This window comes from Zootoca vivipara, chromosome Z1 (genome assembly GCF_965207765.1).
Source record: "Zootoca vivipara chromosome Z1, rZooViv2.hap1.1, whole genome shotgun sequence".
Taxonomy (NCBI): domain Eukaryota; kingdom Metazoa; phylum Chordata; class Lepidosauria; order Squamata; family Lacertidae; genus Zootoca; species Zootoca vivipara.
Window position 1 is genome coordinate 59,183,888 of NC_142583.1, and position 27,298 is coordinate 59,211,185.

Sequence of the window (27,298 nt, forward strand, 5' to 3'; positions counted from 1 at the left end):
ATTAAGGCTGCACTCCTACACACTTACAACTCACTTCTGTGAACACATGGATAAGATTGCTCCAAAAAAGATCTATCATCTATGAATTTGTCTCTCCCCCCCAAAAAAAATCCAGCAGGTAAGCAATACACCTTTTTGTAATGTAGTGAGTTGTGTAAAAAGTGCTTCCTAATTATCACTCATGAGCTTGTGCATTTTGAGCAGACTTCTCGAACCTATGATCAGTAGATATTGTTGGACCAATGGCCAGACATGATAGTAACTGTAGCCCAATGACATCTGGGAAAGCCTATTCATAGAAAAATAATAATTTATTTATTTTAATGCTGAACATATGAGCACACAAAGCTGCTTTGTATCCAGACAGACCATGGTTTCTTACCCCAGGACTTTCTTACTAGAACTTTAAAAAACCCTTCTTCAGAATATGTAATATATATTGCAAGGTGTCTTCAGGATGAAATAACAACATTATTATTAATCCATTATCACAAAATGTTTCCCCTAGCACAGCAGAGTTTTGGATATTCCCAAACGAGTGGAAGAGTATGAAGCAGAAAGGGGATAACAGAATGTTTTGCCATAAATTAAGAATGACTGTGTTGGAAAGTAAAAAGCAAATTAATTCTAGCAACTATGAAGTTCATATTTTAACTTCTCTAGTTATACATACTATTGAGAACCGATACCCGACTTTTTAGTACCAAATCAGCTTCTGGGCATTTCCATTTAGATGAGAAAGTCTGTCTTAGCTCTTTATAAATCCCCAAGCTGGGAAAGATACAAAGAGTATTAGCACCTGGTACGCTCTTAAAAGTTTATTGTCCAAAAAATTGAAAACTCTTTGCAATTGTTTTAAGCAAATGTGGTTGTATCTTAATTTGTCGTAATGAGGGAGATGCTCATTATAGTGTCTCTCTTCTCTGCCCCAGGGCACCTGTGAAGATTATATTTTTTCATCTCAATGGGTCTTTGCTTTTGCTGAACTCCTTAAAATACCCAGGCATACTATACCTCCAGAAGGATGCAAGAGCATTTGCTTGACTTAATTACTGCATTGCTTTTTCATAATTGACAGGTGATAATACTGGTGTTAATCAAGATACTGCATCATGAAGTCAAATTATAATTGGAAAAGCCCATGAAACTTTTATATTGAGATGCATATTTCATATCTAATTGCACCACAATAACCAGGGCAGATTATTTCCTTCTGCTGTATTGCTTTCTGACCTGTGATATGTCTTTACTCCTTCTATCCTTATAGCTTGCTTAAAGTACTTCTGTGTGAATAGTGGAATTATTACCGTATATCACCATTCACTGCAATGTTAATGGCTGCACTACGAATGATGCTCTCTTAGAAGAGCATCCAGATGAATTATGCATGAAATTATTACTTTGGTCAATTTTGCTGGACCTTGTATCCTAGGGCTGCCAAACATCTGGAATATCCAAAAGGAAAATGTCTGCTTTGTCCTGGATCTGGGGGTGTCCTGGTTTTTACATTTTGAAATATGGCAACCCTATAATTCAAAAAATGACTGGGAAAGTGATGTCATAGACTGAGGCTCATGTATCTAGTATTGGAATGCAACTAGACTCATCATCAGCCAAGTAACTGTCTCCATCTAGAATATCACTGTTTTTAAACTGTGAAAAGAAGTTACAATCGCATCTACTCCTATGCCAAATATTGTCAATAGCAATTAGCTTTTATTGCTAGAATAGATCTTCCAGATTCAGAGGCAGTACAACCTTGATTACTAAAAAATGGGTTAAATCTGAGTGGCCCTAATTAAATTTTCTTGCTTGTGTTGCATAGGTCACGGTCAAGATATGCTAGGATACAGAGCAGAGGTGTTGCTGAGCTACAACTCCTACCATTCTTGACCATTGGCCGTACTGGCTGGGGCTGATGGGATCCGTAGTCCAACGTCTAGATCATGGGTCAGCAACCTTTTTCAGCCGTGGGCCGGTCCACTGTCCCTCAGACCATGTGGTGGGCCGGAATATATATATTTGGGGGGGGGGAAATGAACGAATTCCTATGCCCCACAAATAACCCAGAGATGCATTTTAAATAAAAGCACACATTCTACTCATGTAAAAGCACCAGGCAGGCCCCACAAATAACCCAGAGATGCATCTTGAATAAAAGGACACATTCTACTCATGTAAAAATACGCTGATTCCCAGACCATCTGCGGGCCGGATTGAGAAGGCGATTGGGCTGCATCCGGCCCATGGGCCTTAGGTTGCCTACCCTGGTCTAGATGGCCACAGGATACCCTCTAGCCCAAGGGTGGTGTGAGGGACAAGGGATACAGGGAAGTCCCTCCCATCTTAAGTTCCAGCCCATCACCAAGCGCTGGAGAGAGTAAGGAGAGCTCTGCCTCCAGCGGAGAGTCAGGAAGTGGTGTCCGAGGCTCAGGCAGGGTTGTGGAGCCCATGCCTCAGGTGGGACAGGAAGTTGGACGCACGGGGGGGAGGCCAATCCCCCCAACTCCCGAATTGCGACGCAAACGTAGGGGGAAGAGGTTGGGTCTGCCAAAGTTGTGGTGCTGGAAGAAAACGCGCCAATCGCCATTCGGGAGTTCAGACACCTCACCTTAAGGATGCATTTTTCATTGCTCTGAACACTGTAAATAATCAGCACTTAATAAAAGCCTTAAAAGACCATGCTGGAGTCGTTACTCTAGAGTAGCCATACCAGGCCCTCTGACAGCAACTCCCGAATCTTTTTTTGGCTACTTTGGAGTGCAGCGATGAGCGCTCAAGAGGCTGAGCATTGGAGGCTGGAGGCCGAAGCAGCGAAGCAGGAGCTACAGAACCTCACAGCGCACGCACAGCAGCAATTGCATGCCGCTCAGGAGGAGGCGCGAGGGGCGCAGGAGGAGCTGAACAAGCTGGTGGACCAGGTGAGGACAAAAGAGGAGACTGAGAAACAGCTAAGGGTGATGGTATTGGACCTGCAGAAAAAGTTGGAAGAGGAGAAAGCCGCTAGAGGTGGGGGGGCACCCCAGCCGCAGCTAGTCCAAGTGAGAAGGGGACAGAGCCTAGTCACCAAGTTCAGCGGAGACCCGAGGGAGTACCTCGGATTCGAGACAGAAATAAATTATGCGCTGGAATTGCATGCAGCAGAATTCCCAGATGACGCGCACAGAGTCTACTTTATCATAGAGCATTTGACGGGGGCCGCCCGGGAATGGGTAAGACCGCTCATCGCGCAAAAAAATCCTTGCATGAAGAACGCAACTTTATTTCTAGAAGCTTTAAAATTAATGTACGCTAGCGACAGTGAAATGGAGGCCACTAAACAGGAGCTTCATGACTTAACACAAGGAAAATCGACAGTTAGGGACTACTGGGCGAAATTCACCATGCTGGTGCACAAACTGGGGTGGGATCTGAACAGTGAGCCAGTGAAATCAGCCTTCTACCTGGGTTTGCATGCAGACGTTAAGGATGAGCTGGCAAGAGGTCCTAGACCGCAGACTATGGATCAGCTCAGCAAAGCGGCGCTAGCGGTGGGGGTGAGACAGGAATCCAGATGGTATGACAAACAAGCGACGCGCGCAGCAAAACCTTGGTTCCCACGCTCTCAGGACAGACCACATCACCAAACCCCACCCCAGGGACCGCCCCCAGACCCGCCCAGACCAAGCCCAGAGCCGGAACCGATGGAGATCGGGGGAGCGCGCGCGCGGGCTTTTCAAACCCCGGCGGCGCCAAGACGCAAGGAGGGAAGAGGCGGGAATTGCTTTCTCTGCAACTCCCCCCGGCATCGCGTCAGAGACTGCCCTCATCGCAGAGAGTGGCAAGGAAAGGCGGGAACGGTTGTACCTTCCCCCACTGACGTAGCACCACAGCAGGGAAACGAGACAGCCTGGCTGCAGGAGACAAGGGGCAGCAGCCAGGCACAGTCAGCAGTGAACAGCCCCAGCCCGCCCACCCGCACAGAGAGGAGCAGAGCCAGCCCACCCCTCCCAGAGCAGGAGTGGTTCTAGAAGTCACGCTGACGCTCCCAAATGGCTATCCCCTGACAGTCCTCGCCTTAATTGACAGTGGTGCCTCAGCCAACTTCTTCTCGAGAAACTTTGCAGAAGAGCACCAGATCCAACTTCTGCAGCTGAATTTTCCCCTGCATGTGGCCACCATTGATGGCAGAGAGTTGCTGGGAGGGGCCATCACTCATCAAACCCCCCCCCATGAGAATGACAGTGGGAAGGCACTCAGAGACACTGGCTTTCAACGTCACGACCATCTCAGACCCCCCCATCGTTTTGGGAATGAGCTGGCTGGCGCGCCACGACCCCTCCATAAGTTGGCACCAGAGATGCATCACGTTTGGGTCGGACTTTTGTCTGGAACATTGCATGCAGCACCAACCAGGGGAGGGGCCTCCGATAGCCACGGTGGCCACCATGCACGTCAAAGGGGGTGAGGCGATACCCAAGCCGTACTGGGACCTGCAGGAGGTCTTCAGCGAAGCGGAGTCCGACCACCTACCTCCACACAGGCCTTTTGACTGCCAGATCAACCTGGTGCCTGGGGCAACGATACCCCCAGCCAAGCTGTACGCCATGTCAGACCAGGAACTGGAGGATCTGCGCGCTTTCATCGACAAGAACCTCAAGCGGGGGTTCATCAGAGAAAGCAAGGCAGCAGGGGGCAGCCCGGTCTTCTGGGCGGACAAGAAAGACACGCAACAGCGCCGTCTGGTGGTGGATTTTAGACGGCTGAATTCAGTGACAGAGCCAGTGGCTTTCCCCATGCCCAGAGTGGATGATCTTCTGACAGCGGCACGCAGGGGCAAGATTTTCACCAAGCTAGACCTAAGAGGGGCGTACAACTTGATCAGGATCCGGGAGGGCGATGAATGGAAAACCACGATGTTCACGCCTCTGGGCTCTTTTGAATATCTGGTGATGCCCTTCGGGTTGCAAGGGGGCTCAGCCTGCTTCCAGGCCTTCATGCACCACGTCCTGGGGTCCCTCCTCTTCAAGAACTGCTTGGTCTTTCTGGATGACATCCTTATCTATTCCAATGACCCAGTGCAGCATGTGAAGGATGTCAGGGAGGTGTTGCAGCGCCTGAAGGACAACCACCTGTATGTGAAGCTGGAGAAGTGCAAGTTTCACACCAAGGAGGTGGACTTCCTGGGCTACAAGCTGTCAGACAAGGGGCTGGCGATGGACAAGGACAAGGTGCAGACCATCCTGGACTGGCACAGCCCCAGGACGCGCAAAGATGCCCAACGCCTACTAGGCTTCGCTAACTTCTACAGGAAGTTCATCAAGAACTTCTCTCGTGTCACGGCTCCCATCACCGACTGCCTGAGAGGCAAGCAGAAGTTCAGGTGGACACCAGAGGCACAAGCAGCGTTCGAAAGCCTCAAGAGGGTATTCGCTTCAGACCAGCACCTGTTCCACGTGGTGCAGGATGCGCCCCTACGCCTGGAGACAGATGCTTCTGATAAAGCTGTGGGAGCGATTCTGTTGCAACTGGACACCAACAGAGAGTGGAGACCCTGTGCCTTCTTCTCCAGGAAGCTGACCCAGCCTGAACGCAACTACACAGTGTTTGATAGGGAACTTCTCGCGATCCACGCTGCGTTCCAGCACTGGCGACACTTCCTGGTGGGCGCCAAGCACCCCATCCAGGTGTGCACAGACCACAAGAACCTGGAGTTCTGGAGAACGGCCAGGGTGCTCAACCAGCGGCAGATACGGTGGGCAGAGTTCTTCTCGAACTTCAACTTCTCCATCCACTACATCCCGGGGGAGCAGAACGTCAGGGCGGATGCCCTCTCCCGCAAGCCAGAGTACATGGAGGAGGAGTTGCCACCAGCACCCAGGCACGTTTTCCCCCCATCTGCATGGTCATGCGGTGCAGCAGTGGTGAGCGAGGCAGAACTCACAGCACTGACGGCAGCGGATGAATTTGCCACCCGCATCTTCAGAGACCTGAGAGGGGGGAGGGAGCAGGCCAAAGACTTTGAGGAAAGGAGGGGTTTGCTTTTTTACAGGGGAGCCCTGTACCTCCCAACCAAACAGCTGAGAGGTAAGGTTCTCAAGCAGATGCACGACAACCCAACGGCGGGTCATTTCGGAAGGGACAAAACCACTCACCTAGTCATGAGACACTTCTGGTGGCCAGGGGTGCGGGAGGATGTTCGGGATTATGTCAGGGGATGTGACACCTGCCAGCGAGCAAAGGTGGTCAGAGCGCCACCAGCAGGTTTGCTGGAGCCATTAGCCACACCGCACAGGCCGTGGGAAGTAGTGTCCATGGACTTCATCACAGACCTGCCGTCGTCCAGGGGCAAGACCGCAGTGTTGGTGGTGGTGGACCTCATGTCCAAAATGTGCCACTTCATACCGTGTGCCAGGGCGGTCTCGGCAGAAGAGACGGCCAAACTGTTTGTGGACCACGTATTCCGACTGCATGGATTGCCTTTAAGAGTTATTTCGGATCGTGGCCGCCAATTTGTTTCCAGGTTCTGGCGACGGCTAATGAACCTCCTGCAGGTGGAGGTCAGCTTGTCGACGGCTCGGCACCCGCAGACCAATGGACAGGCGGAGCGGGTCAACGCCATTCTGCAGCAGTACCTGAGATGTTACGTCAGCCAGAGGCAAACGGACTGGGTGGATCGCCTGCCACTAGCAGAATTTGCCTACAACAATGCGGTGCACGTCTCCACAGGGGTGTCGCCCTTTAAGGCCAACTACGGGCGCGACCTCAGATCTTTCCCGGAGAGGGAGGGGGAGGAGGAGGAAGAGGGCCCACAGGCAGAGGATTGGGCAGAGGACCTGGAGACGGTGCACCAGCAGCTCAGAGAACACTTGGAGAGGGCCAAGGAAGCGTACAAGAAGGGGGCAGATCGCCACAGGCGGCCGGGAGAGGTCATCAGGGTGGGGGACAAGGTTTGGTTATCCTCGGAAGGTCTTCCCACCAGGGGGCGATGCAAAAAGTTAGCACCCAGGAGGCTGGGCCCCTTCACGGTCACGCAACAGGTCAACCCGGTAGCCTTCAGGCTAGCACTGCCGGAGGACATGAGAGTGCACCCAGTGTTTCATAGATCACTGCTGTCGCCGTACAGGGAAAGTACCAGGTTCAGGGACAGCGATCAACCTCCAGAGGGAGGGGGGGAGACGGGAAACGCCCGACAGCTCAATGAGGCAACTGAGATTTTAGACTCAAGGAGAGGGGTGAGAGGGCTGGAGTACCTGATAGCATGGGAGGACACTCCGCCATCCCACAATGAGTGGATACCAGCCACGGAAGTACCTGAGGAATTTTTAGTGGAAGAGTTCCACGCCCTGTTCCCCCACAGGCCCAAGCCCTGGCACATGGAAAGGGAGGGAGAGGGGGAGGAGCAGGAGGAAGGGATAGCACGTAGCAGCTCCCCATGGAGATGGGAAGCGGAATTTGAGGACACGGAAGAAGAGGTGTGGGTTTCACCGAGGTCGACGACGTCAGAGGCAGGAGAGGACTGGCAGAACATTTTTACTCCCACCAGCTCTGATGCCACGGACTTCTTGGGGTTTCCGTCTTCTCAGGGGGAAGGAGAGAGATCGCAGGATTGGGGGGAAATTTTCACACCCACAGGCTCGGATGCCACGGACTTCTTGGGATTTCACTCGTCCCCAGCAAGCAGAGAGCCACTAGGGAGGGGGAGAGAGGAGCCTGGGAGGGGGGTGGATGTGAGGGACAAGGGATACAGGGAAGTCCCTCCCATCTTAAGTTCCAGCCCATCACCAAGCGCTGGAGAGAGTAAGGAGAGCTCTGCCTCCAGCGGAGAGTCAGGAAGTGGTGTCCGAGGCTCAGGCAGGGTTGTGGAGCCCATGCCTCAGGTGGGACAGGAAGTTGGACGCACGGGGGGGAGGCCAATCCCCCCAACTCCCGAATTGCGATGCAAACGTAGGGGGAAGAGGTTGGGTCTGCCAAAGTTGTGGTGCTGGAAGAAAACGCGCCAATCGCCATTCGGGAGTTCTGACACCTCACCTTAAGGATGCATTTTTCATTGCTCTGAACACTGTAAATAATCAGCACTTAATAAAAGCCTTAAAAGACCATGCTGGAGTCGTTACTCTAGAGTAGCCATACCAGGCCCTCTGACAGGTGGCTATTTTGGCTTGACATGACAAGAAGAAATGCTTGACATAAATGAGATCAATTCATTCAGGCATTACCTTGTTTACAGTCTGCCCTCCAGCATATGGTCCCAGAACAGAAATATATTACATAAAAATCATTTTTTAAAAAGCACCGTGTGATTTTAATAATAAAACAGAACCTCAAGAAGATGTAAAAGCAGGCAATAAAAATTATCTGAGCAGCTCCATACAGCAAACCTTCCCAAAGTCCTGCATAACAAGGTGAGTCTTAATGGTCCCTACCACTTTATAGCATTTAAAGTCCATAATATACACTGCCAGCCAACCCTATTCATATTATTCCCCAAGCTGCACATGGGAGAGGGTTGTTTAGGCCAAGGGATAATGGGGCTTACCAAAGCCTTCTTCTGTCTATATGGTCCTGCCCCATAACCTATTAAATGCATTCCAAATTTGTCTTTTTTCACACTAGTTTGATGAAATCTTGTTCAACTGTTCATAACTCTACTCTCTCTCCACATATCCCATTCTGCTGTTTATTCAACAACATAACTCAATTGTCATTTTAAGCAATCTATTAAGTACTGGAATGTTTTCTTCTGAAGACACATTTCATAGTCAAAGCCACTGGGGTTCCGTTGCAGTTCAGTTGCGCTCTTCCTCACTAGAAACATTAACAAATACTGCCAGGTTTAATTTATAGATGCAGAAGGAACCCCTAAATCACTGCAGCATTCTCCACCCAGCCTTGTTAATCAGACTCAAAAATAATTTAGCAACTCCTTAATTAATTCCTAATTGACATCCTTGGGTCATTACGCCAACACTTTCATTTGGCTGTATACCAACAGACAGCGGCCTAGGGGATATTTGGCTTATAAGATATCTCCCAGGATGTCCAATAAAACTTTTCCTTTCAAAAGTAAAATTTATTGCTATTGTTGCTGCCAGTTATTTAACTGAATAACATCCAAATCCTAAACAAATTTACTTTTAAAAATCTCCACTGATCGAAAAAGGGGATTTGGGGGAGGGGTTCATAACTGTGGACCTCCCACTGTTTCATTTTTAAATGCAGGATCAGATTATGTTTAACATAACAGTGTAACATAAAATCATCTCACTGCAGCTGCTATTTGTGTCACTGGGCTGAAACATATAGGTGTGCTCTTTCAAAGCAACTTACAAGCAACCCCACATAGATGCATTAAAACTGTGTGTGTGTGTGTGTGTGTGTGTGTGTGTGTGTGTGTGTGTGACATTTAAAATATCTCACCCACTTCTAAAAGATCAAAGATAGTTATTGCCTGGTGATTAATGTGGCTCTCTGCAGTAGTGCAAACTACAGTTGCAGTTTATGGGAGAGTTACTGTATTTTGCTGTTTAGTCAATCAACTATTATTATTTTTTACATGTTTCCAACAACATCCAACTATTTCATACAGCACAGAGCAAGAAAGCTAAGTGGGGCACTCCTTGTAGGGCTGCAGACAGGGTCAGCTCTCTGATGAGTGCAGAGCCAGTTCAAAGTTGAGGGGACCCTCAGCAAAGTGTTCTCTGGTGAGTCCCTTCTTCATCAGCTGGCAAATCCAACAGGCTTACCTGGAGACGGGAGCAGCAGGTGGCAATAGCAGCCCTCCAATGTAGCCGCCATTATAATTTCTCACAGTGACTCCAATGAAGAACCATTCTGCGGCATTCTGCTAAACTTTAAGAAGGGACCCCAGACTTAGCTTGACCACTGAAAAAATGTTGCTTTAAGGGTGGGCCCTGAGCAGATATTAGCAGTGGACCCTGCTGGTATACTGGGACCCAGCAGTTGCCTGATGATACACATTCTATGGCAGGCATCCCCAAACTTTGCCCTCTAGATGTTTTGGGACTACAACTCCCATCATCCCTGACCACTGGTCCTGTTAGCTAGGGATGATGGGAGTTGTAGTCCCAGAACATCTGGAGGGCCGAGTTTGGGGGTTCCTGGCCTGGAGAAAGAGAGCGAGCAGCATTGAAGAAAACAGCAGCAAAGTCCACAACCGCTCAGTTTCCCTTATTGGTGGCAATGAAGATTAGGCCCAGTCCGGCCTCTTGTTCATCCACCTGCTCTTGCAGGAAATAAAGCACCCACAGCTAAGGAGAATGATCAGCTGCCCCTGATAGTCACTGGCTCTCTCAGAAGGAGAGCTGGCCGCAGTGAGGAGCAGTTGGGCCCACTGAGAGCCCTTCGAAACAAGCCGCAGAAAAATATGGTCCAAAGCAAGGTGAAAGGAATAGTTGATTGCAATGCAATTTTAGTGCTTCATAATGTCCTCAAAGCCACCAAACAGGCCACATAACACGGGTCTTGAAAGATCTATATTGGCTCCCAGTACGTTTCCGAGCACAATTCAAAGTGTTGGTGCTGACCTTTAAAGCCCTAAATGGCCTCGGTCCAGTATACCTGAAGGAGCGTCTCCACCTCCATCATTCTGCCCAGACACTGAGGTCCAGCACCGAGGGCCTTCTGGCGGTTCCCTCGTTGCGAGAAGCCAAGTTGCAGGGAACTAGGCAGAGGGCCTTCTCGGTGGTGGTGCCTACCCTGTGGAACGCCCTCCCAACAGATGTCAAAAAGGAAAACAACTACCAGACTTTTAGAAGACATCTGAAGGCAGCCCTGTTCAGGGAGGCTTTTACTGTTTAATAGATTGTTGTGTTTTATTCTTTTGTTGGAAGCCGCCCAGAGTGGCTGGGGAGACCCGGCCAGATGGGCGGGGTATAAATAATAAATTATTATTATTATTATTATTATTATTATTATTATTATTATCCTTTATTTGATGAATCTCTCAGTAATATGTTAATAAGAAATTGCTGGAATTCGTTGCGCTGGACAACAGAAACCTTTTTTAAAAAACCAGCATTTCTGTCCTTCCATGTGCCTAAAGGAGTGGGAGAAACCTATTATATGAACACCTGGCAGAAGAATAACCCAGAGACCTTAATTATTTCACTGGCATTTTACACTGCCAACTCATTATATTGTATTACTAAATGGACACAGTGGCACAACACTAAACTTTAAAGCAAGTAACACCCCACCCCCAATTAATTTATTTTATTTTTAATTGTCATTTCTAAAAATGCCACAAAGAGCGCTAAAAAGTTTATACACAAGTTCCACAGGCAAACCTGACTGCAATTCCAGTGCTTGTGAGCATGCCCTGCAATTCTTTGTTCATGTACTGGGTTCAGTTGTGCTGCCCAAGACTAGAAAACATACGTTTAATCAATTAGACTGCATGCACAGCTTCATATTATTCCCCCCTCCCTGATATCTGATAGCATAAAGGTAGAGCTGGATCAGAAGATAATAGGGTTTATTTAGCTGGATACACAATCCACTATAAAAAGACTGATTCCCCTTTACTTGAAGCTTAATTTAACCCTTGGGCAATTCAGTAGAGATTTTTAGAGTCCCCCTGGGATTTTTAGAATCCCAGAAGCTTCCCTTTTGAACATATCCCTTTCATCTTAAGAGGTTCTGGCCAGGTTGAGCTACAGTGGGAAATAATTATTTTCTGCTATGAGAAGAGGCTGTGGTGAGCCTCAGCTAGCAAACTCTCCTTCCCCTCTTCCCCCTTTCTCATGCCTTTTTGGAAATCAAAAGCTTTTGCTTTAATTTTGAACTAACCACCAGTTTGAAACACAAAACAGTGAGCAGGGCAGATTTGTTCAACGACTTCTTTTTACTTTTTGTTAAGTGCATTAAGAGGCAATATCTACCGTGATCATGCCTCACGTAGATCTGTTTCAGGAGTGAGGAATCCATGGCTCTCCAAGTAACTCCAGTTCCCATCAGCCCCATCTAGCATGGCCAAAAGTCAAGGATGATGGGAGCTGTAGTCCAACAATACCTGAGTCCACATATCCCAGAACCCTTTTTTGATCCCTACCTTTCCTGGCACATAGACCCTGAACTGCAGGTTGGACCTGCACTTCAGCTAACTTTATTTTACTTTAATCCATATAAGGAGAACCCGGAGCTTTTTGCTTTGAAGCTTGAGGGCATAGTAATTGAGTTGTGGCCATGCACAAATGATATCCACCCTTACACAATTGTTTCAATGGTCCCTTCCTTTCAGCACTGAGGTATGTGCTCTTCATTTATATAGGCACAGTTCAGAAATCAATGTTTTGCATTATATAAGACACATTTAAATAGGAAGGGGGACTAGAACAAACAAGGTTAAACTAATGCTAGGCTTCTTTGCATAAACACTTGATGGGTTTCCACCCTATAAAAGCAGTAACCTGTGTACGAAGCTGTCACAACAATTCCTTTCGTGCATTTGAAACATGTAAGCTTCTAATTTATGTGGTGTAATAAACAGGCACTCCCTAAGGCAGATCATGTCTGTTATATTAGGCTCAATTTTAAGCATTTCGGTATTGACAGAATGTGGGAAGCGCCAAAGGATTCCAAGTAAATATTTAGCACTTCATAGCAGCATTTCCCCCCACGCCACATGCAGAGAACTTTACAAAAAATAGACTGTTAAATTTCCACAGTAGTCATGCAAGGTAGGTGACCGCAAAATGCAGGCTATTCATTTAAAAGTTGTTGGGGGGAAAGCACACACAAGCCACCTAACAGGCTTTCTCTTTAGGACAAGACCAGCCTATCATTGAATAAAAATCCTTGCCTCCCACCAAATCAATGCCCTGTTTGCAGGAAGTCTCAAAAGTAGCCTGTGCCAAGAGAAGCTTCACAACCACAGGAGGCAGAGCTGGGGGAAAAGATACGGTATGTTGCTGCCCCAGCAGATGGCATGCCCCACCCCCAAAGTTTTAAATTAATTCCCCCTTGAAATATCCCTATTGGAGTTGGAGGGAGTTCCAAAGTCTCCACCCAGTCAAAATGCAAGCCAAATGTTTTTGCTGTTGTTTGAGCTGAAAGTTTCAGTGAGGTGTAAAGCAAGAGAGATAGCTATTTAAGTTTAATACATAAGGAATTCTACTTTTTGACATTTATATCTTTACTGTGCACTTCAAAAGTTAGGGTACTTCCAGATTGTCACGAGTTTCAGGTGGGCATCAATCACATATGGGCAAATTCAGGTTGCACAAATAAAGTTGATTGGGTGGCTTTGTACAATGCACTTCCCCAAAAGATCACCCTATTTCCAGTAAGGAAAGTGATGGGGAAATGCAACATCAAGGGGGCCTACCTGGAGTCTAGTTTAACCTTTCGGCATCAAGTTAACATTGTTATTTTCCTAGACCTTGTCGAGTCTGTGCTATGCTTTTCTTTGTGTTCTGTGCAGCCTAGGTGTACTTTACGTTGTTTTTATGGCCTAGTTGTGCTTTACGTTGTTTTGTGCTTTACGTTGTTTTTATGGCCAGAATGTAAAAACCACCCTGGGGTATTCAATCTCAAAAATAAATAAAGGTGGAAGCAGGTGGTCCTGTAGAGACATGGAATGCAAGCTGTATTGTTACTCTGGTTCTGCCTCTGCTGAAGTAGATTCCTCTGCTGCATCTCTGTGACAGGTGTGTGATTGGAGCATTCAATCACTCATGGTGCTGAGATGAAGAACAATCATCTACTATCAAAAGAGGCTCCATGTATTATCATAGTACAACTCCTTCCAGACAAGAAGGATGCTAAGAGAGTTGCACAGAACAAATGGGTAGGGTTGTGTTTGCCGTTCTCCCTCTTACAGGTTCAAAGGAATGTTACCTTTTGCTGGACATGTTTATGTGACCCTGGGTGTAATATAGTTAGAACCCATTAAAGAAAGAAAACAGACACAAACTGTGTGGTTGTGCATGCCCAGCAAACACCACCTGAGCCAATTTTGTTGAGGATTTGTCAGGGGTAGCTGGTAGCTCTACAGTCACCAGCCCACTGGGAAAAGATTCTAATATATCTATCGGAGATTATTGCTCAATGCAACATTCAAATAAGAATAGATGCTTCCTGGCATGCTTGGGTGTGAATGTTATTTTGGGAGCTTGTGTGTCAGTGAATTATTCATTCAATGAGATGGCCCAAGCGACAGACAGCAGGTAAAATTTAACGAATGTTACAAAACAAGAATTAAATGGGAGGCAGAAATTCAAATATTACGACCCCTAATTAGAAAAAAGGTTAGAAAAGGTTAGAAAAAAGTTTCAGCAACATAACAATGTTGACCAAAGAAAGATGGCTTTTCAAGGTCTGACCTTTAGACATTGGGCATTAAAAACATATGGAATACTAATGTGCCTCCAATTACCAAGCAATTGGGTTTCTTCAATAAGGTAAGTAAGTCCACCATTTGAAAACTGGCCTATGGAAGTGATCCATAGAAAAACAGCTTGATCTCCAGTAATTGCATCATTATAAATAGGGTTAAGCAAGAAATTAGCATCTCAAGTGAAGAGAATGATATCCTATATAGCAAATGCTAGAGGTTATTCAGACCATAAAATGGTTAAATATATAATCCACACTCCCTTCTTTTTTTAAAAAATAAATAAATAATGTATTTTACTACACACTTCCTGAAAAGTGCACTCAGCAAAATCTCATTCAAAAAGAACAGTTAAGTTGTAAATGTGGCCCATCAGGCTGGCTTACCAGAACGCCTGTGATGCTGTTCTTCCAGGAATTCCAAGTCGAGCATGAGGTCATCCTCATCCAGGTCACAGGAGCCCAAGTTATTCAAAACATCCTGTAGTATGCCAACAAAATAATAGTTTAGGAAGATGACTGAATGTGTGGGTGGAATTTTCTGAAAATCTCAGTGATAAGCTTATCCACATCCTTTTTATCTAATTGCCATCTCGCTTCCTGATCTCGATAAGAACTATGTAATGTGAACAATAATATCATATTATATTCATTATTATTCTACACATTGTTACTTGAAAAGTATTATATGCATGTTATACACATATGAACTCCAGGTTTCCTGAAGTTAACTAGATACAGACAACAATGCATATAACTGCATAAGAATACTTAGGTATTAATACCTATACAATTAAGCTACGAAAATATAGTGCTACATTGGGCTTCACTCTTTTATAAGTATTATGTGTATAATATATGCACATTTTTTTCATATAATTAGTTTATTTCTAAAGAAAAAATGAAACTTGCACAAGCATAAAAGGTGCCTGATGCAGGAATTGTTTGATGCAGGCAAAGCTTGATTGGGTCAGAATCATCAAATTTATTTAAATCTATTTAGAACAGATTCCATCTCTATCCCTAACTGATTATGAAGAAAGCAACAACTCTGCAGTGGTTTATAAAAATGATAAAACAATGTGTATATGTGATCTTTGTGTGCCATTAGTTTTCTGTCTTAAAACTTAAAAAACTGAAATATTATATATATATTCGATGATAAAAAAATAAGATAAATTAGCAACAATAATTTCAGACTTTCAAAAAGTTAAAATAGCAATAACCTTAAAATGGATTAAAACACAAATGCATTAAAAGTTGCTTTTTAGAAATGTTTTTTCAATAAAAAGATACATCATACACCAAACATCTATGGTGAATAAGGAGAATAAGTACCAATCTGAAACAGATAGATAGCATTAACATGGTGTTTTCAGAATTGCCCCTTCAATATGCATAAACTGCATTCTGAACTTGTGCATGAACCAGGCAACTTATAAATGCATTTAGATGCATTGATAGGGAAGCTAAAAATAATGATTTCAGAAAAATCTTACTAGATCAGGCAAAGGGTCTTTCTAATTTTGCATTCTTTCTTCAGTGGGACCTAGCACAACTATACCAGGAAACATCTTGGATGAATTCACATTCAGGCACTGAAAAGCATGACCCAGTAGCCTGGTCACATTGCGCTTGGAAAGGGCACTGCAGGCTATGGTTTCCAGTCCAGAATTTTGTCACACACTGTGGGACATGGAGTAATGCTTCTTTCGTATTTATGCTTCTTTATACCTATATCCTACCCAATGCCATTTCTGCTACATGAGGGGCATGCAGCAAAGCACTCACCACAAAACTCCACCTATCTTTGCAGCCAGTCTAATATACTGGAGAACAGGCCTTCTAACCAACAACTAATGCCCGCCTCAGACAAGGGAACCCTGTCTGGGCAAAAGAGGACCATGCATTGTGAGCGGATTGAGGAGTAGCTAATAACAAAGCCACCTTTGGCCGTCAAAAAGTGTGCCAGCACATTACTCAACCTTCTCTGTGCAGTTTCAGCTGGGGGGGGAGGGCTCACACCCCTTTATCAGCACCTCTGCGGCCACATTGACCCCCCCCCCAAGGCCATGGTTGGCAAAATTTCCATCAGGCTATTGAGGTCTGCCTTCTCGACCCACTCAATGCTGCCACCTCCATTCATCACAGTTAACAAAATAATTTGTTCTGAACTCCAAAAACTGTTATACTTGCTTTATTTATTTAAAAAAAAAACAACCCCCCCCACACACAAACTATTGCTGTCAAACACATTCAGAGAGAATTACAAGACAATTTCTATTTTCCTCCTTTTTTAAAAAAAGCACATATGGAAGAAGCCCATACAATGCCTTAATTCAAAGTATTCCCATTAAAATGCTTTGTTAGTTAAGGAGGAAGAAAAGGAAACAAAATTTCTCTGTGTTCCAAAGAAACGCTGACAGATGAATGCTGACATGTCCTTTCTTTCCTTTTTTCTTCTTCTTCTTTTTCCCTTGGAAGACTTAATCACTGCTTGCAGACAAATGCTTCAGCAAAAGCTTTAATAAAACTCTCCATTGACTTTGGAATAGCCCCTTAGAAACTTTTAAAAACACAGCTTTCTTCCTCCCAGTGTCTTCCTTTGGCACATAAAACTGCATTTAACCCCTGTGGTGCAAGAGAATGAAACCAAATTTTGCTTTGCCCCTTCTTCTCAACAACTTATCTTGGGACAGTTCCCTTTTATTAAAGTGTGATCTTCAAACAAAAACAATTGTCAAACAAAGAATGTGTATACAAAGTGTGTGTGTGTGTGTGTGTGTGTGTGTGTGTGTGTGTGTATCTCAGTTCATTGTTGCAGAAAGGAAGGCTGCCATTCATTTCTGCCTCATAGTGCTACACCTACAGAGTGCAAGGCAGTTGGAAAAAAGCTTGGTAACTGTCCAATTCTGATGTGAAATCCCCCCTCCCCAATTCTGGGTTCAGATTACAAGGGTTCTACAATTATTAGCCACATTTTTAACTCTCCGGGTTCCTGTTCAAGGTTCCAGCCAGTCAGCCATGCCCTTCTTGAATCATAGAATCATGGAGTTGGAAGGGACCCTGAGCATCATCTAGTCCAACCCCCTGCAATGCAGGAATATGCAGCTGTCCCTTACGGGGATCGAACCTGCAACCTTGGCGTTATCAGCACCACACTCTAACCAACTGAGCTATCTAGCTTTAAGAAAACCCACCACTGCTTCAGGAAGGGCTGTGGTTCAGTGGTAGAGCACATGCTCTGTGTTCAAAAGATCCCTGATTCAGCCCCCCAGATCGCCATGTAGGGCTGGGAGAGACCCCTATATGAAGCTCAGGAGTAAACAATACTGAGCTAGATGGACCAGTCGCCTGACTCATATAAGGCAGCTTCCCATATAAGGTAGTGCCCCATCACCTATGGTAGTAGGTGACACCTACTGGCTTGCAGATGTGGCCGCAGGTCCAAAAAGGTTAGCTAGCCCATGTTAGAATAGAACATGTTGTCAAAAACAAGACCAAATTTTTTGCCCAAGCTAAGTGGAGAGGGGTTGAAACAGAGGCTGAAAGTGGTCTGAATATGAGTACTTTTCAGCACATCATTGCTTTCAATGGGATACACATCCTAACAAAGATTCCAATATGAATCCCCATCAACAAGTAGCACAACCAGGGCTAAACAATGGTATGAGCAAGGCTTAATACAACATAAGCAAGCAAAGCACTTTTTGAAGCCAGAAATATCGTTTTCCAGGACAGTGTATGTGCATGCGCTTTGCTCTTCTCTTTACCATGCATGTGCCCAAATATCAAGGTAAAACAGCTAAATGAAAAGGAAAGAATGAATATTTTGCATGTCACACACACACACGTACAATTTCATTTACATGGGGCCCTTTGGTCACTATAGAGTCACTATAGGATTGCTTATTTGGCTGTCAGGAGGGGCTCTATCACCAGAGGTGTTTTCAGGAAGAATAGTCTACTCAGGGTAAAAGAGAAGACTTGGACCCAGCAGATGATCAGAGAGAGGAGAAGCTGGGGGTGATGAGTGATGAGGTCTTTCAATATCCTCTAAAACAGCAGATTCAACATTTTTAGGGCTGGGACCCACCTTTAACCCAAGCATACATTCGTATTGTGGTAGTGCTGCTGTTACAACCCATCTGATAGTTGGTCCCAGGACACACCAACTGAACACAAATATCCAATGCTGTTGATTTTGCACTGAGCACCTCACTTGCTCCATATTGGTAGTCCCTGCTTACTACCGGTAGGTGCTGGTCATGGACACTGACAGTGCTGTGCAATCGTTAGATATGTTGGAGACTAAAGTTGTTGTTTCTATAAACAGTACATGCCACAGCATGGAGCCACATTTATTTAACTTACATGCTGTAGGTCTTCCAACAACTTTGTTTACAAATTTTGATCCAGATCTTGTTCATTTGTTCAGTGATTGATACGGTCTCGAACTTATTCTGCCATTTTTGTCAGCTGCTTCTTGTTTACTATTGTCAACAGACAAAATATTTCTTGTCCCTTCCTATGATTCAATGTTCCCTTATTCAAATGATGCAAATTACCATCCAATTACAGCAATATTGTTACAAAGTCTTGACTAATGCTTGTGACATTCTGTGCTCTGATTGCAAACATTATAATGAATCTACATCCCATTAATACTAGATGTTTATTAACAAGTTATTCGGCTTTTAACTGGATCCTTGTTTGGCAGCAAATTTTGGCTATATTCATATTCAAATTTGCTATCCTCAAGGATAAATAATCTGTATCATTATATCATAATTCTTGTCAAACTTGAGCTTCCTTTTAAAACCACAGGCAAGGAGATTTCAGTTTATGTTCATCTTAATGCCACAATTAGGAATTTGGTAAAAATCTGTGGAGACATCAATATATTTGTATGTTTGTTTAAAATGTCACCTTTCTGCTGGCAATAGGTGTCCAGAGAGGCTTACGAGCAGAATAAAAATAAAAATAAAATAAACACTGTAAAATCTTAAAAGGCCAGACATAAGATCGGAACTATGACAAGTACCGGTATTAGACCAACGTTTCTTCTATCAATATCAACAAGTTTAGTAGCAAGGAGAAAAATTTTTTTCATTGTGACGCATTTCCCCTCAAGGCTTTCCCCAAACTGAATGTCTTTACAGGTACTTGCCTATGAAAGGAGAAAAGATGTCATTCAGATCAGACCTCCTGGGGAAAGAAGTTCCAGACACAGTAACACCAATGAGAAGCTGTACAAACCTCTACTCTCAAGATGTGGGTATCTGGAACAGGACTTCCGATGACAACATGGGCAATGGCAAGTTTGAAGGGAAACTGGCAGTTTTTCAGAGATACCCTGATCCCAATCAGTTTAGGGCAGGGATGGGGGAATTCCTGGTCCTCTAAGTGTTGTGAGGGATGATGAGAATTGTATTCTAACAAAGGCTCTCGGTGACAAAGCTAGCATTTTGAATTGGGCCTGGAACCCAGCAGGAGCCAGGGTAATTATTTAAATTAAGTATATTTCAAATAATCCTAGAATTGTAGAGTTGGCAGGGATCACAAGGGTCATCTAGTCCAAACCCCTGCAATGCAGGAATCTTTTGCCCAATGTGGGGCTCGAACCCACAACCCTGAGATTAAGAGTCTCATGCTCTACCAACTGAGCTATCCCCACTTGAAGATAAACTACAGTGGTACCTCGACTTACGAAGACGATCCGTTCTGCAGCCGTCTTCATAAGTCGAGGTTTTTGGATGTCGAAGTGCTGCTTGCGCGCATGCGCGAAGAGCGGTTTCACGCATTCAGCGCATGCGCAGACCGCGCGTGCCGGGCGCGTGGGGTGAAAAGACTTCCGGGGTTGTCGACTTCAGAAGTCGAAACCTTTGGAAGTCGAAGCGTTCGGATGTCGAGGTATGACTGTACTGTAAATTTTAGCTTTCTACACTATGCTAGACACACTCAGACATCCTTCTCTATACTCGTTCAGACAAGCAAGTGGCATTATTACAGTTCAAGGACACATTCCAGCCAGGCAAAAACACTTGGAGTGAAGAAAGGGCCAGTGAGGGGGAAGGGTGGCCTGGGGATAATGGAAGTGCCCTGAGGGTCAGATAGAGAGGTCTAGAGAGATGAATTTTGACCCTTAAGCATTAGGTTCCCCATCCCTGATATATGTCATGATCTTGCACAGTGGGAGATTCGCAGAGCCTCTCATGATCTCTCTAACTCCATCTAGTCTTTCACCAGAGAGCAGTGACACACGGTGCTATATGTTTCAAAAAGAAGAAGATAAAGAAGATTGCAGAATTTAAAGAGAAAACAGATGTACCTTCCCTTCAACTATTTTACCTACAGGCCAAGCCCATGAGAACAAACACATGACTTGCTATATTACAGTATATGCCTAAAAATTATCCGCAGATAACAGAAATGTTTTGAACATATTTTTTAAGAACAGAATCATACAAATTAAAGACTGAAAGTGTTTCTAGCAACAACTAATTCAAAGATTTTAACTGAGAAGCATGGCACACAGTCATAAAAAGCAAAACCTTTAAGCCATTTAAGGCAATGTTAACTCTAAGAACCATAACTGAATAATTCATGGGCATAATGAAAGGCTTCCCCTTCTGGACTCTTCCACAGACTTCAAAGAGAAAATAAAATTACATGGAAACCAGGAAATAGGAAGAAGACTTACAAAATGCTGATTTCACTGCTGACATACCAAGAACCTCTGTGTATCTAATGTAAAGCTTTCTGGATGCCTTTCATATGCTGTGAGCAGATTAAATGTAAAATAAAAAAATTCCTTCAGTAGCACCTTAAAGACCAACTAAGTTTTTATTTTGGTATGAGCTTTCGTGTGCATGCACACTTCTTCAGATACAGTGAAATGGAAGTTTCCAGGCACTTATGTAGAGAAGGGGTGGGGAGGGGTGGGGATGGGAAGGGGGGATCACTCAGAAGGGTGGTGGAAATGGGTGATTGACTGACTGATAGCTGTTGATGACCGCAAACGACTGCAAATGGTTTTGCATGAAAAAGCAAGGGTTGAGATGGCTGAAGATCGCTTATCATGTATAATGAGATAAGAACCCGATATCTCTGTTCAAACCAGGTCCCTCCATGGTTTTGAGCTTGGTGATAAGTTGCAATTCAGCAACTTCTCTTTCCAGTCTATTTCTGAAATTCTTTTGTAGTAAGACAGCTACTTTGAGATCTTGTATAGAATGTCCTGGGAGATTGAAGTGTTCTCCTACTGGTTTTTCTGTCTTCTGGTTCCTGATGTCAGATTTATGTCCATTTATCCTTTGGCGTAGGGTTTGGCCTGTTTGTCCAATATAGAGAGCTGAAGGGCACTGTTGGCATTTGATGGCATACACAATGTTAGAGGATGAGCAATTAAATAGTCCTGAGATGGTATGTTGGATGTTGTTGGGGCCAGTAATGGTGTTGTCTGGGTGTATGTGGCAGCAAAGTTGGCATCTGGGTTTATTGCAGGCTCTGGTACCAGTGTCCATGTTAAGTCTGGTGGTTGTATTATTGTGGGTGAGGAGTTGTTTAAGATTGGGTGGCTGTCTGTAGGCAATGAAAGGTCTTCCTCCCAGAGCTTGAGAAAGGGAGCGGTCATTGTCCAGGAGAGGCTGTAGATCTCTGATGATGCGTTGTACTGTTTTAGCTTGGGAGCTGTATGTGATGACTAGTGGTGTTCTGTTATTTTCTTTTTTGGGTCTGTCTTGCAGCAGGTTCTCTCTAGGTATCTGTCTGGCTCTGTTGATCTGTTGTTTAACTTCATCAGGTGGATATTTTAGTTCTAAAAAGGTTTGCTGTAGATCCCTTAGGTGAGATTCTCTGTCTGTAGAGTTGGAACAGATGCGGTTGTAACGTAAGGCCTGGCTGTATACGATGGATTGTTTGGTATGTTTGGGATGGTAGCTAGAAGCATGTAGATATGTTTGTCGGTCAGTTGGTTTTCTGTATAAGGTGGTGTCTATACGTCCATCCTGTATTTTTATAGTAGTGTCCAAAAAATGTATTTCTTGCATAGATTGGTTCATTGTTAGGTTGATGGTGGGGTGAAAGTCATTGAATGTCTGGTGGAAGGTTTCCAGGGTCTGTTGTCCATGTGTCCAGATAATAAAAATATCGTCAATGTATCGCAGGTACAGGAGAGGTTTGAGTGGGTAGGAGTTAAGGAAACGTTGTTCTAAATCTGCCATGAAGATGTTGGCATACTGTGGGGCCATGCGGGTGCCCATGGCTGTGCCGCTGATCTGGAGGAACAGGTCATCACCAAATTTGAAGTGGTTGTGGGTAAGGACAAAGTGGCAGAGTTTGGTAGCAAAGTCCGCTGTGGTTTTATCTGAAATGGTGTTCCTTATGGCTTGTAAACCATCATTGTGTGGGATGTTGGTATATAGAGATTCCACATCCATAGTGGCTAGTATAGTATTGTTAGGAAGATTGTTCAAATATTGTATTTTCCTCAGAAAATCTGTGGTGTCACGTACGTAGCTGGGAGCACTGATAGCATATGGTTTCAGAACAGAGTCCATATAGCCGGAAACACCCACTGTAATGGTGCCAATACCTGAGATGATGGGGCGTCCTGGGTTTCCTGGTTTGTGTATTTTGGGTAGAAGATAGAAAGTTCCTGGCCGAGGTTCCGCTGGTGTGTTTGTGAGGATCTGTTCTTGGATGTGTAGGGGTAGCTCCTTAATAATCTTGTTCAGTTCTTTTTTGTATGCTTGTGTGGGGTCTGAGTCCAATTTCATGTAAAAGGCAGTATTGGAAAGTTGTCTGTGGGCCTCTTGGATGTAATCAGTTTTGTTCATGATGACGACAGCTCCACCCTTGTCTGCCTCTTTAATTATAATGTCTGGGTTGTTCCTGAGATTTTCTATGGCTCTCCTTTCAGCATGGTTTAGATTTTGTTGTAAGCGATGGTGTTTTCTGGTCACATCCGTTTGGATTCTGTGGCGGAAGCATTCGATGTACAGATCTAGTGTGGTATTGCGTCCATCAGGAGGGGTCCATGTGGAGTCCCTTTTTGTGTAACTTCTTTTCGGTGGTAGTTGGTGGTCAATGTTCTGTTCATTGATGCGTTTGACGCATCAATTGACGCATCAATGACGCATCAATGAACAGAACATTGACCACCAACTACCACCGAAAAGAAGTTACACAAAAAGGGACTCCACATGGACCCCTCCTGATGGACGCAATACCACACTAGATCTGTACATCGAATGCTTCCGCCACAGAATCCAAACGGATGTGACCAGAAAACACCATCGCTTACAACAAAATCTAAACCATGCTGAAAGGAGAGCCATAGAAAATCTCAGGAACAACCCAGACATTATAATTAAAGAGGCAGACAAGGGTGGAGCTGTCGTCATCATGAACAAAACTGATTACATCCAAGAGGCCCACAGACAACTTTCCAATACTGCCTTTTACATGAAATTGGACTCAGACCCCACACAAGCATACAAAAAAGAACTGAACAAGATTATTAAGGAGCTACCCCTACACATCCAAGAACAGATCCTCACAAACACACCAGCGGAACCTCGGCCAGGAACTTTCTATCTTCTACCCAAAATACACAAACCAGGAAACCCAGGACGCCCCATCATCTCAGGTATTGGCACCATTACAGTGGGTGTTTCCGGCTATATGGACTCTGTTCTGAAACCATATGCTATCAGTGCTCCCAGCTACGTACGTGACACCACAGATTTTCTGAGGAAAATACAATATTTGAACAATCTTCCTAACAATACTATACTAGCCACTATGGATGTGGAATCTCTATATACCAACATCCCACACAATGATGGTTTACAAGCCATAAGGAACACCATTTCAGATAAAACCACAGCGGACTTTGCTACCAAACTCTGCCACTTTGTCCTTACCCACAACCACTTCAAATTTGGTGATGACCTGTTCCTCCAGATCAGCGGCACAGCCATGGGCACCCGCATGGCCCCACAGTATGCCAACATCTTCATGGCAGATTTAGAACAACGTTTCCTTAACTCCTACCCACTCAAACCTCTCCTGTACCTGCGATACATTGACGATATTTTTATTATCTGGACACATGGACAACAGACCCTGGAAACCTTCCACCAGACATTCAATGACTTTCACCCCACCATCAACCTAACAATGAACCAATCTATGCAAGAAATACATTTTTTGGACACTACTATAAAAATACAGGATGGACGTATAGACACCACCTTATACAGAAAACCAACTGACCGACAAACATATCTACATGCTTCTAGCTACCATCCCAAACATACCAAACAATCCATCGTATACAGCCAGGCCTTACGTTACAACCGCATCTGTTCCAACTCTACAGACAGAGAATCTCACCTAAGAGATCTACAGCAAACCTTTTTAGAACTAAAATATCCACCTGATGAAGTTAAACAACAGATCAACAGAGCCAGACAGATACCTAGAGAGAACCTGCTGCAAGACAGACCCAAAAAAGAAAATAACAGAACACCACTAGTCATCACATACAGCTCCCAAGCTAAAACAGTACAACGCATCATCAGAGATCTACAGCCTCTCCTGGACAATGACCGCTCCCTTTCTCAAGCTCTGGGAGGAAGACCTTTCATTGCCTACAGACAGCCACCCAATCTTAAACAACTCCTCACCCACAATAATACAACCACCAGACTTAACATGGACACTGGTACCAGAGCCTGCAATAAACCCAGATGCCAACTTTGCTGCCACATACACCCAGACAACACCATTACTGGCCCCAACAACATCCAACATACCATCTCAGGACTATTTAATTGCTCATCCTCTAACATTGTGTATGCCATCAAATGCCAACAGTGCCCTTCAGCTCTCTATATTGGACAAACAGGCCAAACCCTACGCCAAAGGATAAATGGACATAAATCTGACATCAGGAACCAGAAGACAGAAAAACCAGTAGGAGAACACTTCAATCTCCCAGGACATTCTATACAAGATCTCAAAGTAGCTGTCTTACTACAAAAGAATTTCAGAAATAGACTGGAAAGAGAAGTTGCTGAATTGCAACTTATCACCAAGCTCAAAACCATGGAGGGACCTGGTTTGAACAGAGATATCGGGTTCTTATCTCATTATACATGATAAGCGATCTTCAGCCATCTCAACCCTTGCTTTTTCATGCAAAACCATTTGCAGTCGTTTGCGGTCATCAACAGCTATCAGTCAGTCAATCACCCATTTCCACCACCCTTCTGAGTGATCCCCCCTTCCCATCCCCACCCCTCCCCACCCCTTCTCTACATAAGTGCCTGGAAACTTCCATTTCACTGTATCTGAAGAAGTGTGCATGCACACGAAAGCTCATACCAAAATAAAAACTTAGTTGGTCTTTAAGGTGCTACTGAAGGAATTTTTTTATTTTACTTCGATCCAGACCAACACGGCTACCTACCTGTAACCAGATTAAATGTATTCGGCTCCTGAATGCAGCCATCAAATAATCATGTTTTCTAGTGAAATGTATGAGAGGTTGTCAGAAGAAAAATATAAATCCTGCAGTACTTGGTTACTCAACATTGCTGTTTCTGTAGACAAACAGTTTAAGAGTAAAAATAAAATAAAATAAAATTCATTCCAGTAGTGCAAAGGCCCAGAAGAAAGAGAAATATGCTATGGTAGTATGGTATGATGTGGCTTAAGTAAGCACCGTAAGTATTGGTGCAATGTCCCCCCAACTTTAATATTTATTAATAAAATAAAAGTGCAGTGCAGGCAATAAATTGATCAGAACAATATAAAATAGCACCAGAATTTAGCCAAAAATACAGATTAGGTAAAAGGATCTGATTATCATGAGGTGGAGCATATTGGATGATGCAAAAGCTTCCATTCAAAAGCTCCCATGCAAAAGCGACCATTTTAGGCATGTCCATATGATGTGTGATCACTGAAACACGGGTCCTTTTGGACCCAGAAGAGGGAAGAAGAGGGATGGAACAAGAACGTAACAGAGGCAAGATGTAACAAGGCAGGGGGCGCTTCTGTGCACTCTGCCGACACGTGTGGGGGTGCCAGGAACGGAAACCTCGTGTGATTTGGTAGTCGCCTGTACTTTGCTTCATTGCAGGAGCAAAGAAGTCATCAGAGCCACCTCAATGGCATTTCTTCTTACACACCATGGTAGATATTAGACTGGTCCAAGTCATCCTGCACGCCCCTTTGTCTCTGTTTTCGTGGTTCAGGAAGAAACGGGGGGGGGGGGGATTGGACAAATCATGCATTAGAAATGTTCCCATAGGAAATGATAAAAAATTGTCAGCTCGTTATGTGAACACTTGCCTAATGAACAATTTCCTGGGAATGCATTATGTTTGGAAAGAGGGATCTGCCTGTATCCTTTCTATTGAAAGGAGTGCTTCTATTCAGGGTTCCAGCCAGCCATTCCCAGCTATTAGCTGTGGCTGTATAGAAGCATGCTACTTTATTTCCTGCTTGTTGATTTTTAAAATAATGTGTTTGTTCAGTGAGCTGCAGAAAACTCTGAAGAGCTCCGAAAAGCTTTTCCAAACTGTGTTTAATCTCAGAATATATTATTATTATTATTATTATTATTATTATTATTATTATTATTCCAATACAGTATGCATTTTCTTGTTTTGTTTAACCCCACTATCCAAATTGTCATTGCAGCACTGCTAGGAGAGAAATTTAATTGGCAAAGTCTTAACATTGTTCTTTAAATAACTACAAAGAGGCAGTGTTGCTTTCTTCCTAACACAGATAAGGGACACCATTCAAAGTGGAAGACCCATTTATTCAGCAGTAGCAATGACAAACGTATACAAGATCTTAAAAAGCAGAGACATCACTTTGCCGACGAAGGTCCATATAGTTAAAGCTATGGTTTTCCCAGTAATGATGTATGGAAGTGAGAGTT

At 44.4% G+C, this 27,298-nt stretch overlaps 1 protein-coding gene across 2 annotated transcripts in view; it reads right to left on the minus strand.

Moving 5' to 3' along the window:
* The window catches only part of CCSER1 (coiled-coil serine rich protein 1), a 702,960-nt gene that overhangs the window by 505,169 nt on the left and 170,493 nt on the right, over positions 1-27,298 (minus strand). For both annotated transcript variants that reach the window (XM_035113300.3, XM_035113302.3), the window contains exon 4: positions 14,722-14,815. In XM_035113300.3, the coding sequence (XP_034969191.3) occupies positions 14,722-14,815 (94 nt within the window). The remainder of the gene's footprint in view (positions 1-14,721; positions 14,816-27,298) is intronic.